The sequence below is a fragment of the Odontesthes bonariensis genome, chromosome 23 (assembly GCF_027942865.1).
Source record: "Odontesthes bonariensis isolate fOdoBon6 chromosome 23, fOdoBon6.hap1, whole genome shotgun sequence".
NCBI lineage: Eukaryota > Metazoa > Chordata > Actinopteri > Atheriniformes > Atherinopsidae > Odontesthes > Odontesthes bonariensis.
Window position 1 is genome coordinate 9,850,191 of NC_134528.1, and position 17,754 is coordinate 9,867,944.

Below are 17,754 nucleotides of genomic sequence, written 5' to 3' on the forward strand. Positions count from 1 at the left end.
CCTCTACAGTATTTAGTCTCCAGGTTTTTCCATGCTCAGGGCCAGATCCTCACTAGTCACTCGTCATCCCACTTGTCACTTGTCCCTGCATTCACCTTTCATGGCCCGCTACGTTTTGTTTTCGATATCCGGCTCAGCCGCGCTTTTTGTTGAAATTTTTTTGATAATAAACCAAGTTTTGTTTTTGAAAGAATTCTGCATCCGCATCCTTCCTCGCACCTACCCTACCTGACAGTTTTTTGCAACATTGCCATGTGTTCGAAACCGCCTACTACTCCTACTAACTTTAACTTTTTTTAAGTTCCCGAATGCATACTAGATTCTCCGAAATGTTGAGTATGCATCATGAGGTTACTACTCATACTTAAACTACCCAAGATGCAACGTAACGTGACGTCGCCGATCGTCATTTCCTGTCAAAACGGCAGTTTCAAGCTAGCTACAACGAGGGTAGGTTCACTTCCTGTTTTCAAAACAAAAGCACCAATTGTATGGTAATGGCTTTCCCTATGATAAAAGGCAACGGGTATTTTATTCTGTGAAAATAACCGGAAGTGCGTTGCTCACTGCGGCTAGCTTTAGTAGCGCCGCATTCGTGGGAACAAAATTGTAAATAGCCGGTATTTTGTCAGGTTTTCAACACGTTGGGGATCTAAACGACTACTTTCTCACCTGAAAATGTTTCAAATGTTGCTAAAGTTTACAGAGTTTAGAGCTTAAGCGAAATCAGCTTCAGGCCGGCTGATTTCAGCTCGGGCAGGAGCCAAATGCATTGTGGGTAAACGCTCTGCATACTGTCTGATCGATCAGTATGCAGTATGGAAGTATGTAGTATGGAAGTATGTAGTATGTAGTAGGCGGTTTCGAACACAGCCTTTGAACCTATACACGTCCATGCTGGAGTGAATAAGATGTGCTGCAGCGGCGCGCGGCGATGAGTGTAGAAAGCTTCCTATAAGCCCCCCGATAACAACAACACGGCAGCTCTGAGCTAACAGTGCAATAATACGCGTTCATTCATTCATTGGTCTTAAAGTATTGGTGAAATAAAGACAGATAATGCCTTATTTAGAGGCTGTATTGTCCCTGTTCTCTCCCGTTATATGGATATACGCTGATCTCGAGGGATCTAAATATGTTCCGAAGGACGCCGACTTTCACCAAACTGTTATATTTTGTTCTGTTTTATGACAGAAATAAGGTCCAGGTTTGAAAAAAACGAGCTTCCCTTTCAGGAGATTATAGAGGTCAGTTTGCGGAGGTCAGTACAATCATCGGGTCAGACTTTGAAAATACGCGGAATCCAGAGCTCTCACTCTGGATTCGTTCAGTATTAAAAATTCTGACGTTTTGGATTGAGGACACATCACAAAAGTTTCCTTCCCAAACAGAGCTTAAAGTCTTAAAATAGGTGTAGTTACTGACAGGGTTTGCACACGAAAAAAACCTCATCTGTCTTCTGTTATCTGCTGGCAGCAACAGCCTGAGCAGACCTCCCTTTGCTCAGCCACCTCCTCCGGCTCTTCCAGAGGGACACTGAGGTGTTCCTCAGAGATATTATACCTCCAGGGAGTCCCAGATTTGCCCCGAGGCTTCCTCCTGGTGGGATGTGTCTAAAACACCCCCTCCAGGTGATGTCCAGCAGGCCTTCCAACACCGCCTCAACTGGCTCCTTTCAATGTGAATCTGCTCTGTTCTCCTCCAAAAAAAGCATATTTATATACATATATGATCCCCAGTTTACTGTTTTTTCCCTTCTAAAAAGAAAAACAATAATGTCTGTAAAACTCTAAATATCTTCCGAAGGACGCCGACTTTCACCAAACTGTTATATTTTGTTCTGTTTTATGACAGAAATAAGGTCCAGGTTTGAAAAAACGAGCTTCCCCTTTAAGGAAAAGGGGGATTATAGAGGTCAGTTTGTGGAGGTCAGTACAATCATCGGGTCAGACTTTGAAAATACAAGATTTTATACCTTCACGCTGCTGCGGTTCACTCCGGCCTCCAGAAATGTCCAACACACACCGGTCAGTAGTTGATAGTTAGTGTATTTAAACCCAGAAGCACGGTCAGTTTGAGCCGCCTTCTTCAGCAAACGTGTGACCACGTCGTCGTCTTCTCTCTGCTGCTTGTTAGGTGAGGGGATGATTATCAGGGTGGCTGAGTTACAGCTGCAGTGAAACATCTGTGCAAGCGGAACTCTGCTGTGCAGTGAATCACAGAAGAACAAAACCTGTACGGCATAAATAAATCACAGATACCTTTGAAAGTAGAGGTCATCGCTTTTTTTAATGAGCATATTTTGAAGTATGATTCATTAGATTGGATGAATATCATTCAAATTACACTTATATGATGGATAGCTCTGTTCAAATCAGCGTTTAAAAAAAAGAAATCCTCATAATGCTGCTGGATTTTATGTTAATTTTCTGAGAGATGGAAGCTGCAGCAGATAAGCACACACAGCTTAGTGGTCCAGATACCGAAGCTCATAATCACTAACGTGTTATCTTGTGTAATGTTTGAAAGACACCTAATTGAATCTGATAAAAGAGCCGGTGGGAGAACCTGTTTAGTTTACAAGAGATCTCTTCATGCCGACGCACGAGTCAATTGATTAGACCCAACAGAAATAAAGGCAGCGACTTAGCCACTAAAATTTAATCTGGGGCTCTCCTGCATATTGATCCAGCTGTAAATGCATTATAAACCTTTATTTTAAGGCAAATGAAGGCAGTGAATGCTTATTAATCTGCTCAGACGGCGGGAGCAACACTGTGAGAAACAAGCGTACATGGAGGTAAGATTAATTCAGAGTCTGCAGAGTTGATGAAATGAGTTTTAACTCAGAAAGTCTAATGCTCATGTAAATTAGGGCATTTTAGTCATAATCCGTGTTCATTAGCGGAAATAAATGGGACTTCTTTTAGATGCATCCTCATGTTTGCCTCCCCTTTCTGCCACCTATCCACCTTTCTTGTTTTTTGTCTCAATTTTCTGTCATAATTTGTTTACTCACAACCATCTGTCAGTGCTGCGGCTTGTTTTTAACAGCTTGTACAATCACTATGATGATTAACTTGTGGGAATAAAGTAAAACAGCAGCACGATGTCCTGAAATGCAAATAAGTTTCCATTTTTCGATGAAACGACCGTGTTTCTACCACCTTGAATCAAAACATACCTCACTGAGACAGCAGAACAGATCACCATCTTTACAGCTTTACAGCTCATTAGAAAGTTTCTGCAGTGGCAAAATTCAGAGTTGAAATATTAAAGCAGCACACGCACCATTTGTTTCATGTCACTACCATTTAGGTCCCCAAAAAAAATCAAATATGAACTCTGCATCTATCTGTTTGAAGAGATCAGGGTTTCTGTCACTTTCTAAAAACATATCAATCCCATAAAAGAGAGGCCACAATACTGTGGTTTTACAATATTCCACAGCTGTGGTGGAGATGTGTCCACATGTACATCCAGTACTGTGCCAGAATCTGGAGACACCCCTTATTTCTTTATATTGTACCTCCAAGAAGCCAGACTTTCTTTTAATCTTTTAAAGTAGTCTTTATTAATAGTTCTCCAGGATTTCTGCAGCACCGAACTTGGTGCTCTGTCAACATATAAGAGAAAACTTTGCCAAGAACTAATTTTAAATTGGATATTTAGGCACTTTGCAGACCGGTATATGTTCATTTCTTTAGTTGCATCTGTGAAAAACAGCAAAGATAACACAGTGTGACAGACAGAAAACAGGATTTCTGCAGCAACAAGGTGATTCCCAAAGAGCTGTTAGCTGAAAACTTGGCATATCTCAGCATGGTGTGCAGTGTGTCCTTAAAACATTTGAGGAAACTGGACAAGTGGAGGACAGAAGAAGAAGTGTCAGGCCTAAAGAACTATCTACAGCAGATGAACAGGATCTGAGAGTGAGAGGAAAAACTCCAGCAAAAAGACCTGACACAGGAGCTGAGAGATGCATCTGGACCTTCAGCTGATCCATCTGCTGTTGGCCCAAGCCTCATCAGAAATGGGCTCCATGGATCACCTCACTGAATAAGGACAATACCGACTATGTGAAACAGCGTTGGGAAAGAGTTGAACGTGGTGATAACAGAGGACATGTGGCTGAAAGCCTGGGAAACACAGTCATCCTCCACCAACTCCTGGACATGGAGAGACTTCTGTTGGAAAAGCTTAATTTGTTTATTTATAACTCCCAAAGCAGAAGTCCAAACAGGCTGGCACACAACTGGCCTGCTGGAGAGAATGTGGAGAGGTCTTCGCTGATCAGGCCCCCACTACAGATACTTTTGTTGATATTGTAAAACAACTGCATGTCCCAGAGCAAATGACTTACTCAGTCTGACTCTAAAAAGATCTGGGTGAAAAACGATGGCAGAAATGGCTTATTTGGGCAATGAGTGAGACTGTTTTAACGTGTTGTGTATGATATTCTGACTTTCGAAAATAGTGACCACCCCCAGACCTTGAATGTGTAATTGTTCAATGTTTTGTACTATAAATAAAGAGTTTACAAAAAAAAAAAAAAAAAAAAAAAAAAGAAATGGGCTCCATTGAAGGGTGGCTGTCAGGAAGCCGTTCTTAAGGAAGGGAAACGGGGAGAAAAGGCTGAGCTGTGCCAAAGGACACAAGAAGTGGGCTGAAAATCAGTGGCAGCAGGTCTGATGGGGGGATGAATCCTCCCCAGAGCCCGGAGCTCAACATTACTGAAGCAGTGTGGGATCATGTTGGCAGAGAACGGAACAAAAGGCAGCCCACATCCAAAGAAGAGCTTTGGGATGTCCTTCAAGAAGCCTAATTTTTCTGTATTTCCTTTAATGTTTGCACACGTCTCATTAAAACCGACTCCCAGCTTACTGTAACATGCACTCAAAGCACAGGCCGGCACCGGTGGCGTTCTGGTTATGTAAAGCAGCACTTGGTCAAATGAACGTGTGCTTCAAACAGTAATTTTCCAGTTTCCTGATAATGTTGATGAGTTTAATATTTGCGGCCCTGTGACTCCTGACCTTCGCAGGGTGTCTGCTCCGTCCGGCTCTGATCAGAATGATGGATCATGGCTTTGCATCTCAACGCGTGGTTCTTGTACTTGACTTGAAATGTATTTTGATGTGATGACCAAACAGAGACTGTGTCAGAGGGTAAAAAAAAAAGTGTTTTTCTTTGTTCCCCAGCTGCCTTGTGAAGACCAGATCATCCTGCTGAAAGGCTGCTGCATGGAGATCATGTCGCTGCGGGCCGCCATCCGCTACGACCCCGAGAGCGAGACGCTGACTCTGAGCGGCGAGATGGCCGTGAAGCGCGAGCAGCTGAAGAACGGAGGGCTGGGCGTGGTGTCCGACGCCATCTTCGATTTGGGCAAAAGCCTGGCGCAGTTCAACCTGGACGACACGGAGGTGGCGCTGCTGCAGGCCGTGCTTCTCATGAGCTCAGGTGAAGTTCTGAGGCACTGAAAGTTAAAGCTGTAGCTCACACCGCTGCACTTTATCAGATTTCACTTCATGTCATTTAAATGCAAATTCTTCTTCCTTTTCCCCTCCAGGACCGTTCATGTTCCAGTTCATTAATCCTTCCTCAAACTGTATATATTGTAACCTATTGCTAATTTAAATACGATTATGGACTGATGATAAAAGTTCACTTAGTTATGAAGCACAGGACACCTAGAACTCATCTTAAAGACGTTTAAAAAGCTCTCACTCTGGATTCGTTCAGTATTAAAAATTCTGACGTTTTGGATTGAGGACACATCACAAAAGTTTCCTTCCCAAACAGAGCTTAAAGTCTTAAAATAGGTGTAGTTACTGACAGGGTTTGCACACGAAAAAAACCTCGTCTGTCTTCTGTTATCTGCTGGCAGCAACAGCCTGAGCAGACCCCCCTTTGCTCAGCCACCTCCTCCGGCTCTTCCAGAGGGACACTGAGGTGTTCCTCAGAGATATTATACCTCCAGGGAGTCCCAGATCTGCCCCGAGGCTTCCTCCTGGTGGGATGTGTCCAAAACACCCCCCCAGGTGATGTCCAGCAGGCCTTCCAACACCGCCTCAACTGGCTCCTTTCAATAGCCCCTTTCACACTGCGACCCGCTACCTTAGCGGGTCCAAATTGCACCTTCGACCCGCGTCGAGCAATGTGAACGCTTGGCGTGTCAGGGTGACCCGTGTCGCCAGAAGCCGAGTTCAGGGGGAGTTGCCTAGTGGCAGAGCATCACACAAAACACATAAAATGCTGGGCGTGTACAATGACGTAGGCACAAGCCATGCGTTGGAGGTAGGGTTAAATACACCTGTCTGCATCAAATTTTTCAAACAAACGATGGCGGGACACCTTGAGAACTCGTTTTTGCAATGCAGTTCATGGAGATGTTACTTTACGGTGCGTGGGAAACCGCGCTCTCCCATCTGTCTCGCCAGCCCTTCCAGCAGAGGTCCATCCTTCACCGTCCCTCACATGTGGCGGTAAATAACGTCCTCTGCTCGGAGGCTGAGGAGCTCGCGGACCTCCTTGTCTCCCCAGTTGGCCATATTAAAAAATGTCTCGAACTTGATGTAGGCTAAAACAGAGTATAGCTTGTCCTCACCTGTCGCTGTTGTTCTGAATCAGCTGTCCATTCTGTCTTTTAAACTCCTCACGTCACGCCCACGTCCGACCCGCGTCGATTGTGTTCACATCAAACTCGGCTCGGCAAAAAGACTAGGGTCTGACGCGGGTCGAAAGGCGAGTCGAGTTGACGCGGCAGCCCGGGTCGGCAGTGTGAACACAACAGCGGACACGCTAAATTCGCGAATTAAACGCGGGTTATTCGGCAGTGTGAAAGGGGCTAATGTGAATCTGCTCTGTTCTCCTCCAAAAAAAGCATATTTATATACATATATGATCCCCAGTTTACTGTTTTTGACTTTAAATAATGTCTGTAAAACTCTGTTTTATGGTATTTTAAGCTCAGACTGACTGAAACTGAAGGAACTGGTTCCTGCTTCAGGAGGTGATTCTTGGGTGAAGGAGCGGACTGAGCATCTTATACCTGCGCTCTCATAGATTTCTCCCATGATTCTTTAAGTGTAATGCCTCTTCCTTATAACCTCTCTGCTTGAGAATGCAAACCATCTTAGAAAGAGTTAAAAGAAACTTTTGTGCTGGGACGAACTGGCATGTTCCTGGCTTGCAGTGTTTGTTAAACCCGTCAATTCAACCCACTAACCTGATGAAAATCTGAGAGGGAATTTAACAGCAAGAACAATGCTACCAAGCAGTGGTTGTGTGGTTGGTTCTTTATTCCCACCACAGTTTTCCATGTCTTGTACAACCCCAGGGAGACGTTCAATATAAGATGAGCAGATATTTTCTCACTGACCAGTAAAAATGTCTCACTTTCAACATTTGAGATGTTTTCTATGCTGTATAGCAGGGATGTTCACATCCAGGCCTCCAGGGCCGCTGTCCTGCAGGTTTGAGATGTTTCCCTGATTCAGATCAATGCATCATCAGCAAGCTGCTGCAGAACTTAGCATCCATTTCATCAGGTGTGTTGAAGCAGGGAAACATCTAAAACCTGCAGGACAGCGGCCCTCGAGGCCCGACTTTGAACATCCCTGTTCTATTGTAAATTAAATATTGCTTCGTGACATTTGCACATCACGGTTCTTTCTTTTCTTATGATATAAATTTGATTCGTACGTTTTCTTCCCCTACATCAAGGGGTCTGAAACTGATCCATGAAAGGGCCGGTGGGGCTGCAGGTTGTTGTTCCAACCCTGCAGCAGCACAGCTGACTTGTTTCATTCAGTCAACTGAACTGTCTGCACTGAAGGGCTGTGTTCGAAACCGCATACTACATACTACATACTCATCGATCAGACAGTATGCAGAGCATTTACCCACAATGCATTTTGCTCCTGCCCGAGCCGAAATCAGCCGGCCTGAAGCTGATTTCGCTTAAGCTCTAAACTCTGTAAACTTTAGCAACATTTGAAACATTTTCAGGAGAGAAAGTAGTCGTTTAGATCCCCAACGTGTTGAAAACCTGACAAAATACCGGCTATTTACAATTTTGTTCCCACGAATTCGGTGCTACTAAAGCTAGCCGCAGTGAGCAACGCACTTCCTGTTATTTTCACAAAATAAAATACCCGTTGCCTTTTATCATAGGGAAAGCCATTACGATACAATTGGTGCTTTTGTTTTGAAAACAGGAAGTGAACCTACCCTCGTTGTAGCTAGCTTGAAACTGCCGTTTTGACAGGAAATGACGATCGGCGACGTCACGTTACGTTGCATCTTGGGTAGTTTGAGTATGAGTAGTAACCTCATGATGCATACCCAACATTTCGGCAAATCTAGTATGCATCCGGGAACTTCTCGCTTACTCAAACTCGCATACTAACTCAAAAAGTCAGTATGAGTAGTAGGAGAAGTATGCGGTTTCGAACACAGCCAAGGACTTAACCAGTTCAGTTGATTGAATGAAACAAGTCAGCTGTGCTGCTGCAGGGTTGGAACAGAAACCTGCAGCCACACCGGCCCTTTCACGGATCAGTTTCAGACCCCTGCCTGACATGCATCCCTGTATGGACGATTCTGACCCCCTTCCCTCTCTTATCCCCCCTGCCTCCTGCAGACCGCTCAGGCCTGACCTCCATGGACAAGATCGAGAAGTGCCAGGAGACCTACCTGCTGGCGTTCGAGCACTACATCAACTACCGCAAGCACAACATTCCCCATTTCTGGCCCAAGCTCCTGATGAAGGTGACGGACCTGCGGATGATCGGGGCGTGCCACGCCAGCCGCTTCCTTCACATGAAGGTGGAGTGTCCCAACGAACTCTTCCCCCCACTCTTCCTCGAGGTCTTCGAGGACCAGGAGGTGTGAAACGCAGTCGCCCAACTGTGCGGTGGAAAGAGAAAGTTTGGGGCAAAAATGGGAGATGGGGCTAAAGCGCCGTCGCTTTTTTTTCGGTAGGGGAAAAAAGATGGAGGGGGAGAGTCTCATCGGCAGGAATCTGCGTTTTTCTCCGACATCACATTCACAGTTTGTGGTTTTAAAACTGGAAACGACAATAACTGAAAGAACACACCAGCAAACAGGAGAGTAAAAGCAAACAGAGGACTTTGTTTTGTGAACACCCTCTCCTCCACCTCTTTCTCTTTCAAACACCCGCCCCTGTTTTAACATCCACCTGGGGGCCCTTCTGTCTGAGCATGATGTCTTATCCAGTAAGAGTTGTAGCCATTTGCCAAGAAACACACACACACACACACACACACACACACACATGAACACACACACACCGCGCACACAGCTGCAGCTCCTTCCGCCTCAGCTCTTTTTGCGGGGGTCAGCTCTCCCCTCCGTGTATTTGCTTTGTTTTTGCGGCCCCCCGCGCTCATTTTTGAAGCCCTGGTCTCCAGTGTCAAAGCTGGTCAGCACCTCTCAGTATTACTTCTGAATAAGTGTTAAAGCGGTCAAAAACATGGACGCCGCACACTGAAATCTCTCTGGTGTTTAACGGCTGGAACGAAGCAGAGCTTACCGGACCTCGTTTGTCAATAACTCAATCTGAGCCGCTGTTTTTTTGGAGCTGCTTCTTCTCTCAGATTCCACTGAAAAACCGGTGCTATATTTATATAAGGCTACTCCAGTTTTATGAAATTGTGTTGTCTACCTTTTTAAAAGACGTGCAGACCATGGCCTCACATCTACCTTCTTTTTTGTCATCGGACCGGCTCCTGTGACATACAGCACACACACAGAGAACACACATGAGCATACCTGCCTCGTTGTTACCTGCGCTGCTCCTGCAGCCTCCCGTCGCGGGAATGAACGAAGCCCTTCGCTCTGCAGGGAGCTACTGCATTGAGAGGCAGAGGAAGGGATGCGTTCGGAAACAGATCTGAGCTGCAGATTTAGAAACGGGGGTTAGAAGTAAATCGTCCACACCCCGCCTCCACGGAGGTTTTGAACAGCAGTAGCCACGAGCAAAGACGGCGAAGCTCATCTTACACACACACACGTTAACATGAAAACACACAACTTCACCTCAGAGTAACGCAAAAGCCTCATTTTTACTGTACACACTGCGTGGCAGTGCTGATTTTATGGCCCGAACCTGCAGGGTTGCTACAGAGTCCTCTCCTCACAGACTCAGCTCAGTGTGGCCCCTTCAGGCTTCCATACACATTTGCCTTTTTTTGTTTGTTTTTTTGTTTTTAACCATGGGCGTCACTGAGAGCAGGCAAAAATGCCAAGAAGGCTACCATTTACCTCAAAATGGACACACCCCAAGGCTGGGGCAGCAGAAAACTGCCCCTGTGGTGTCAGGCACTACCTCACCTCTGTGGACACAGGGCAGCTGCCCACAGCCTACACACAGACGTGCACCGTGCAGGCCGGCGCAGACTAACAACAGAAACGTGCGCGCTTGTGGTCGCGGGAAAGACGAAACACTCGCAGTATACACACACACACACACACACACACACACGGCCTCAGCGCTATCACTTGGTTCAAATGAAATGCCACTAAAGACAGGAGGGCCGACCTTCCCCCTGCCAGGTTCGCCCGACTCCAGGGAATGGTACCCATCCCGTTCAGGGTTCTTTTTCTGTTTTATGGGACCAAGTCCCATCTTTTTTTTTTCTTTTTTTTTCTTTTTTTAAAGTTGGATTTTCTGTAAAAACAGAAACCGACTCACAGGCCAGAGCGGAGGTCCAGCAGAAAACGATGGATAACATAGAGTAACCGGAAGCGCCCGTTGGTTTAGCGTGCATAGAGAGTTGACTTCCTACAGCACACCTACGATTGGCCGCCACAGGAGCTCGGTATCTGATTCGAAACCAGCTTTCTCTCGTGGATGGCCAGCGCATTTGACAAAAAAAAAAGATAGAAAAAATGGGAGTTTTCTCAGCTCGGCACCTTCCCGGTGCTCTGTACCATCACAGTAATATCTCATGGCAGATAGATAGCCAAATGACCATCGAAAAAAACGTTGATTTGTTTCATTCAAGCCCACTACGTTCATTCCAGTTCAGGGGCCAAGCCAGAACTAAATGGGTTTGCCACTCGTACATGTAGTTAATGACAGTAAATCATAGACCTCAGAGTCGGTTCATGCTCGGTTCTTCAGAGCAGAGGAACACGTGCTACAGATCCCAGATAATCCTCCCTGATAAGAGAAGAGGGGAACTGGAATGTCACCTTTGGGCTCGGCTCAGACTCTCAGAAGAACCCCCCCCCCCCCCCCCCCCCCCCCCGTGACGTTACCCCCATCACCACAGACCCCACCCAGTCAGGCTGGCTGCAGTTTTTGCACCATTGCAGCAGTCCTTCCTGTCACCCCTTCCTCATCAAAGTGTAATCATTAGATGGTCGATCGCGCCCCACAGGGGTATCCTGAACCGCTCTGTGTAACAGAGGCAGTGGGCTTCGTCCCAAACCAGTCCTGTCGTCAGTATTAGACCAGCACACATCCAGCCCACAGAGATGGGTGGGAGGGATCCTGCGTAGGACGACTTTGTAGCACTTACTCCTTTTCCTCTCAGTACTCGTCATCCCCTGTATTTTTAGCCGTCTGAGCATCCTTCCTCACATGATTTTTTTTCCTCTCATCCTCCCTTATCTGTCGTCCTCACTCACCTCTGAGTAGTTCACTCCCAGTTTGGCCCAGAATCTCCGACACCAAACCGGATTCAGGTCTCTTCCCTTGTGAGACAAGGCTGGCCATAACCGCCCTATCGGGGCGGCACCACCGATTGAATGTGAACAGCAAAAGCAGTAGCGACAAAGAACGAGAGACTTGTGCGTAAGAATGTGAGGATTCAAGAGGAAGAAAAAAAGCCGAGGGCCCCCAATCCTCACTGCCATTATTAACATGGGTGAGAGCAGGAGATGTGGCTGGCTGTAGAGACTAAACACAAGGAGGAAGGGGAGATGTTGGGTCTCCTCTGCTCCCATGCCAGCTGACAACCCCAAATACCCCCCCGTCTCAGCTCCTTCTTAAAGGATAACCTCCGACTTTCATATTGTGAGGGTCAGAAAGAGATCCCTCGTTCCACAGATGCAGGTTTGGAGCACACCTGGTGTATAAGAACTGCAAAAAGAGAAAGATTTGATGACCTTTGCTGAGCTGACTTGGTATGTGTGTATGACTGAGGAGGTTCCAATGCTGCTTTACCTTCTGAGAAAATAAGAAAATATATGAAATGATTATGAATCCGTAAAGCAAAATTAAAAGCGAGGACTTTAAAGAAAAAAAACACACAAAAAAAAAAGACTCCTGAACAAAATATACCGGAGATTTTTCTTTTTTTTTTCATTTTGTCATTGTTTTCTTATATTTCTGTTTGTATTTTGACGCTTTAACTGCTCTGTGTAAAAGAGGAAAAAAAAAAGAAATCGGCTGAAGTCACTTTTGACCATGCGTGCAGTGTAACATAGAAAATATTTCTCTTCTTTTTCACATCTATCGTTTCTGTTCATTGTTCAAAAGCCAACTGATCTGTTCGTCTGTCTGTGTGTGCGTCCAGTTGTCCGTCCCCTTTTATCAGGAGGAACCTACAAGCAACAAAACAGGAATTTCTTTTATATATATATGTGTGTGTGTGTGTATATATATACATATATGTATATATATATATATATATATATATATATATATATATATATATATATATATATATATAGATATTTCTTTTTTTTATATAAAATACATCTTTGGAGAAAAAACTAATAGAAAAAATTATGCAACATTAACTGAAAACATAAAAAAAAAACTGAAACACAATCTTCTCATACCTCACAAAAACACACAACTTAAAGGAACCTGGGAGGAGTCATTTTGCAGGCACATGTGAAGGTTCAGAGATGCATTATGTAGTAAGATAATATGTGCTTGTGTGAACACATCAGTTACAAAAGGACCCTTCCCTCAAGCTTTGGCGCCCTCTTATCGATTTTGGCTCCCAGTTCGATGGGAGACGCAACACAAACATGTTCAGTAAGGATGGTAAAATAAAAAAAACACTTCTCTGACTCCGAGTCGCAGCCCGTAGACGGTGACTTAAAATGTGAACGGCCCAGAGACTGAGGGAGTTTGACTTCTGTAATGGCTGAGTGTTTTCTGGAACTGAATGTAGCTGACAGGCGGGTGGCTGGACCTGAACCCGGCACCCAGAACCTAACTTCCACACACCAGCAGAAAGGATTGGGGTGTCACACGACCGTTACAAGTAAAGAAAACAACAACAAAAATAAATAAATACATATATATACATATATATATGTGTATATATGTGTGTGTGTGTGTGTGTGTGTGTGTGTGTGTATATATATATATATATATTGCCCATCTGCAAGGTGCAATACAATGTTATGTATTTTTGTATGTTTTCTGTTTTGATTTTAGTTTCATTTTCTTTTCTTTTTTTTTACTTTTTTTTGGCCATAACCAAGGATGTAAATACAAAAAAAAACAAAAAACATACAACACTCAAGATTCATTGTAAAAAGTCGATTTAACTTCTCCATCCCATTGTCATGTAAGTGAACAAGAAAAAAAAAAAGCAGAGAAATGTGTAATGCTTGTTACATTTTTATGTGTGCACCCTCTCACATGTGCATGCCGATCCATATTCAAAAGTGCCCCTTGACATTAATCATGAACCCTGTGCCTCCTCTTGTTTGCAAAGAGACAGAAGCCTACCCCTCGTATTCTCACCACATGAGACGCTACTCATGAGTCGCTATGGTTTTGTGTATGTGTGTGTCCACCTTTGAGGTCAAATTCAGTTCTTCTATCCTAGAAGTGTTGCCAGCAGGCTCGGCAGCGGCAGGCCGGGAGATATTAACAATAGGTTATTATTTACCCACCAATGCCGGCTCACCTCGCTGCTGAACACCCACATCGTAGTTGTCAAAAGTCTAAAATGGATCTGCTCACTTGTCCAAAGCTCCAGCAGCTCCCAGAAGCCAGCCTAAAAACTTCACCGGCTCGGTGTTTGGGTCCGGAAAACATCAGTTAAAGGGGAAATCTAAACGAGTTTGCAACAAATACATGAGGCCTCAGTTACACTCGTCATTTAAGATGCCATTAAAGGCTTAACGTGCATGTCGGAGGGATGAGATCTCTCCTTTTTGGACTAATTCACCCGGGTTTTTTGGGATTGGATTGCTATCCAATCTGCCCCGAGGTTGCTTGACGTAAAGTGTAAATGGGGCCCTGGAAGTCTGTGTATTTGGTCTGCGGCTCTGAATGCTAAAAAGCTGAAAGTAATTTTGGTGTATTCTGATTGATGACGGCCACGGCTCAAACAAACTGCATGTTTCCGGGACCACAACAAGCAGCGTGAGGCTTTTCGGGCTGCTTTGGCGGAGCTTCAAAGTCCATCCCCTCACAGATCCTGGTTTATTCCCACGTGTTGACACTTTGGACAAGGGTGGAGGTTGTCTGTAATGTCTTTTGGTTTTATGGTTGTGTTTTGTTCTGCCCCCCCACCCCACGCCCCACCCCATGCCAAATGTAGAGTTTGTTAAGACATGCAAGTAGCAAGATGTCTATGCAATCCCCCCCCCCTCTAAAACGCCTCTGAAAGACGAGCTCACTGTAGCTGCAATGAGCCGGTCTTGCTTATGAAATCTAATTTGGCCCGTTTTGGATTCCAGAGGCTCTTTGCATGACCCAAAGACCCCTTGCTACTTTGCGTGGACGAGGGCCCGGACTGTTCGTTGGTGCTGGCCTCGAGCCCGGCTTTCTTGGCCGGTCCCGAGGCTCGGCGAATCTTCAGAGTAGTCTGGTTCCCAGAGAAGAAGTAGGAGGGGTAACTGGGAATGTTGTGGAGAACAAGGATTCTACAAGATGTGCTGTTTTTTTTTTTTTTGTAAACTGCTCAGAGAGTGGTGTGTGTATGTGTGTCGCTCGGAGGTTTTTTGGGTACTGATCATGTCTCTTTAATGCGATGCTCTCATAGTTGGGTGCGTTAAGGCCGCGGAGCCTGGAATTCCGAGACTGAGACGAGCAACTAAATTAAGTCCATCTGGAATGTGTGTGCAGCTTCAATCTTTATATCCTGTGACCAAGTCAGTGGAAGAGTTGTTGATGTTCACATGTGGGGTGAACGCATCATAAGCCAGTTTACGGACCCCGTTGCCTCTCCTTTTTTACTGGAGAGGACGGGGTTCGGTCTGATTTGCAATCCCAAAACTCGATCCAAAAAAGTGACATCACCTCAGTGAGTTGAACATCCAGAACCTGCTGACCTTCAGTTTAACGAGAGCACTTAACTAAAAAGCACTTTGAATGGCCCAACCTTCTGAAAGCAGAAGAATCTTTGATCATTGGTACAAAGTAAAAAAGAATTCTACAAATTGCATGCAAGCCAAATGCCTTTTGCACAGTTTGATGTTTATTTTAATTCGTTCAACTCGAAAATGAAATGCGAGTTTGCAATTATTAAGTGCAATAAGTGAGCGATTGTTATATACTTCTCAGTCTAATTAGATCTTGTTGTGGAAAATTATTGCACCTTCCCATGAGAGCCTTCGCAAAGACCCGATCCACACACACATGCACACACACACGCATACACACAAATGGCTTTTTGTGACTGGGTAAAGGAAGCTATTGAAGTATTCTCTCAGGTAAAAGAACATTTTCTAATAAATGATGATAAACCTTAGATGAAACGCTATTGTTAGCTCTTCTTTTTTTTGTCTTACAGTCACCAATGTACGTTTTTTCCTGTGTCTGATCATGTGTCCGGATGGAAAGGTGGATCCTGAGTGCAAAAGTCTGGCCCTCATTGCTTTCCTAACCCACAATGAAAACAAATGTTGTCCACGTGAGACAGTGGGGGAGGGTTTTCTCTGTTGTTTGGAAGTCTTTGTGAGGTGTTTGGGTTTTGTTGCTGCATGCTTTAGAAGCCGCCTCCACTCAGGGCAAAAACATCGCAAATAGCTGAAATTTTTAGGAATAACCAGCCTGTTCTCATTTCCTGTGCATCAAGTTCTGTCAAAGCACCTGATGTCTCCGAGATAAAAACCAGGTGTCATGTGGCGTTGATGTCCTGACACTATTAGGCACCATTAAAAAAATGAAGTGTTTACATCTGAACGGGTGACTTAATCCTCATGAGGCGACCTACAAAGCAGCTAATATTTTAAAATTCCTTCTTTTTTATTGACCTGATGTTCGGTTAGGTTTAGGCAACACAGTTCCCTGGTTAGGGTTAGGATCTATAACTACTGGGCTACGTTTAGGAAAAGATTGTGGTTAGGTTTAAAAAACAAGTTTCTTATAGCCGAAACCAGCAGGTTAGAGAATCTCATCAAAAGTATTGTTGGCACGACTAAAAACTGTCAAAACTGTTTGACGCTGTGACAAAATGGCAGAATATGATGCTGTAGAAGTAAGAACAGGCTGAAATGACCAAAAAAAATGACGGAAAACATTAAAATTATGCAAAAAGATCAAAAGGTTCATCGTCAGGTTGAGATTTTAAACTCGTTACATCATAATTTTTGCTTTAAAGACTTTAAAGTCTTAACACGTTTAAATATCCCCTCTTGAGTCTTGATATTAAATTTAAAATCTGATTTTAATATTGCTTTTTTAAAATAATATTTACACAGTTTTATTCACCCTGAAAGTATTATACAGTTTAAACTTGGAGTTATCCCAAGTCATTTTACTTTTATTATTCCTGGGAAAGCTGTTCTTTATCTTAAAAGCCCAGCCTGACCATTTGAACCCACATAAGTCACATTTTGACTTTTCTCATAAACACGTGCCAGATAGTGCAAAAACAAATTCAGCTCTTGCCAACAGTGGCAGTCTTTGCACTTTCTCCTCTTACGGTCAAATTGCGAGCAGCTATATATAACGCACCCTCACCCAGTTGGTGAACCTACAGCGGTACATGACTCCCATCCAAGCCAGGCATGATCCACCTTCAGGGAGGTGAAGGAGCTGGTTTTATTCCTCCTTCCGCAGGCCTGTTCTGTTCCAATTAAGTTCGGATGTGCTGGCTGAAACCAAGGCTGTGCATGCGTACAGGTGTGTGCATGCCAGTGTCCATGTGGGAGGAATGTGTGCTGATTTCAGTTCGATCTGCTTTGTTTTTCCTCACAAAACTCACCAAAAGCACCTTTTCAGGCCGCTGTGCACGACAGACGTCTGATCCTGTCACAGATGAGAGAATTACTTCCTCTGAAAAATGTAAACGGTTCTGTCGTGGGCAGGCTAAGAGACAGTAAGAAGGAGGAGGTTGTGAGAACCATTTCTCACTGAGCGCGGTGAGGTTGCAGGAGATGAAAACTTAATTGTGAAAGGAGCCGGTAATATCTCAAAAAGAGAGGCTGCTGCAGAACAGAGATTACTGGTGCGTCTGCACTTCCACGCCTCGTAGTTTTGTGTTTCTTTTGAAACGATGGCCTTGTTGGTGGCTGTGTTATCCCTGTGCTCGGCTCTACAGCAGCAGAGGATTTATTGCACTTGGAGAGGCCTGTTTACCCCAAAAAGAAGCAGATTTGTGTGTAAGCTAGAAAACCAATATTAGATTTAACTCAATTTAAGCCAATATTCAAACAAAATTCATTGTTTTTTGTTAGATTATTCTCAAAAACTGCATTTAATATGGTTTCGATGTTATTACCTGAGATCAAGTCAGGATTTTATCACACGTGTGATATCAACATGATATCGATGCTTCTGTCTCTTAATATCATAATTATCGTCAA

The 17,754-nt window shown here is 44.4% G+C and overlaps 1 protein-coding gene across 5 annotated transcripts in view; it reads left to right on the forward strand.

The window, feature by feature from the left end:
- The window catches only part of LOC142374372 (thyroid hormone receptor alpha-B), a 170,104-nt gene extending 158,843 nt beyond the window's left edge, over nucleotides 1–11,261 (forward strand). For all 5 annotated transcript variants that reach the window (XM_075458022.1, XM_075458019.1, XM_075458020.1 and 2 more), the window contains 2 exons: nucleotides 5,202–5,460; nucleotides 8,645–11,261. In XM_075458022.1, coding sequence (XP_075314137.1) covers nucleotides 5,202–5,460; nucleotides 8,645–8,895 — 510 coding nt within the window. In that variant the 3' untranslated portion in view covers nucleotides 8,896–11,261. The remainder of the gene's footprint in view (nucleotides 1–5,201; nucleotides 5,461–8,644) is intronic.
- The last annotated feature ends 6,493 nt before the right edge of the window (nucleotides 11,262–17,754 follow it).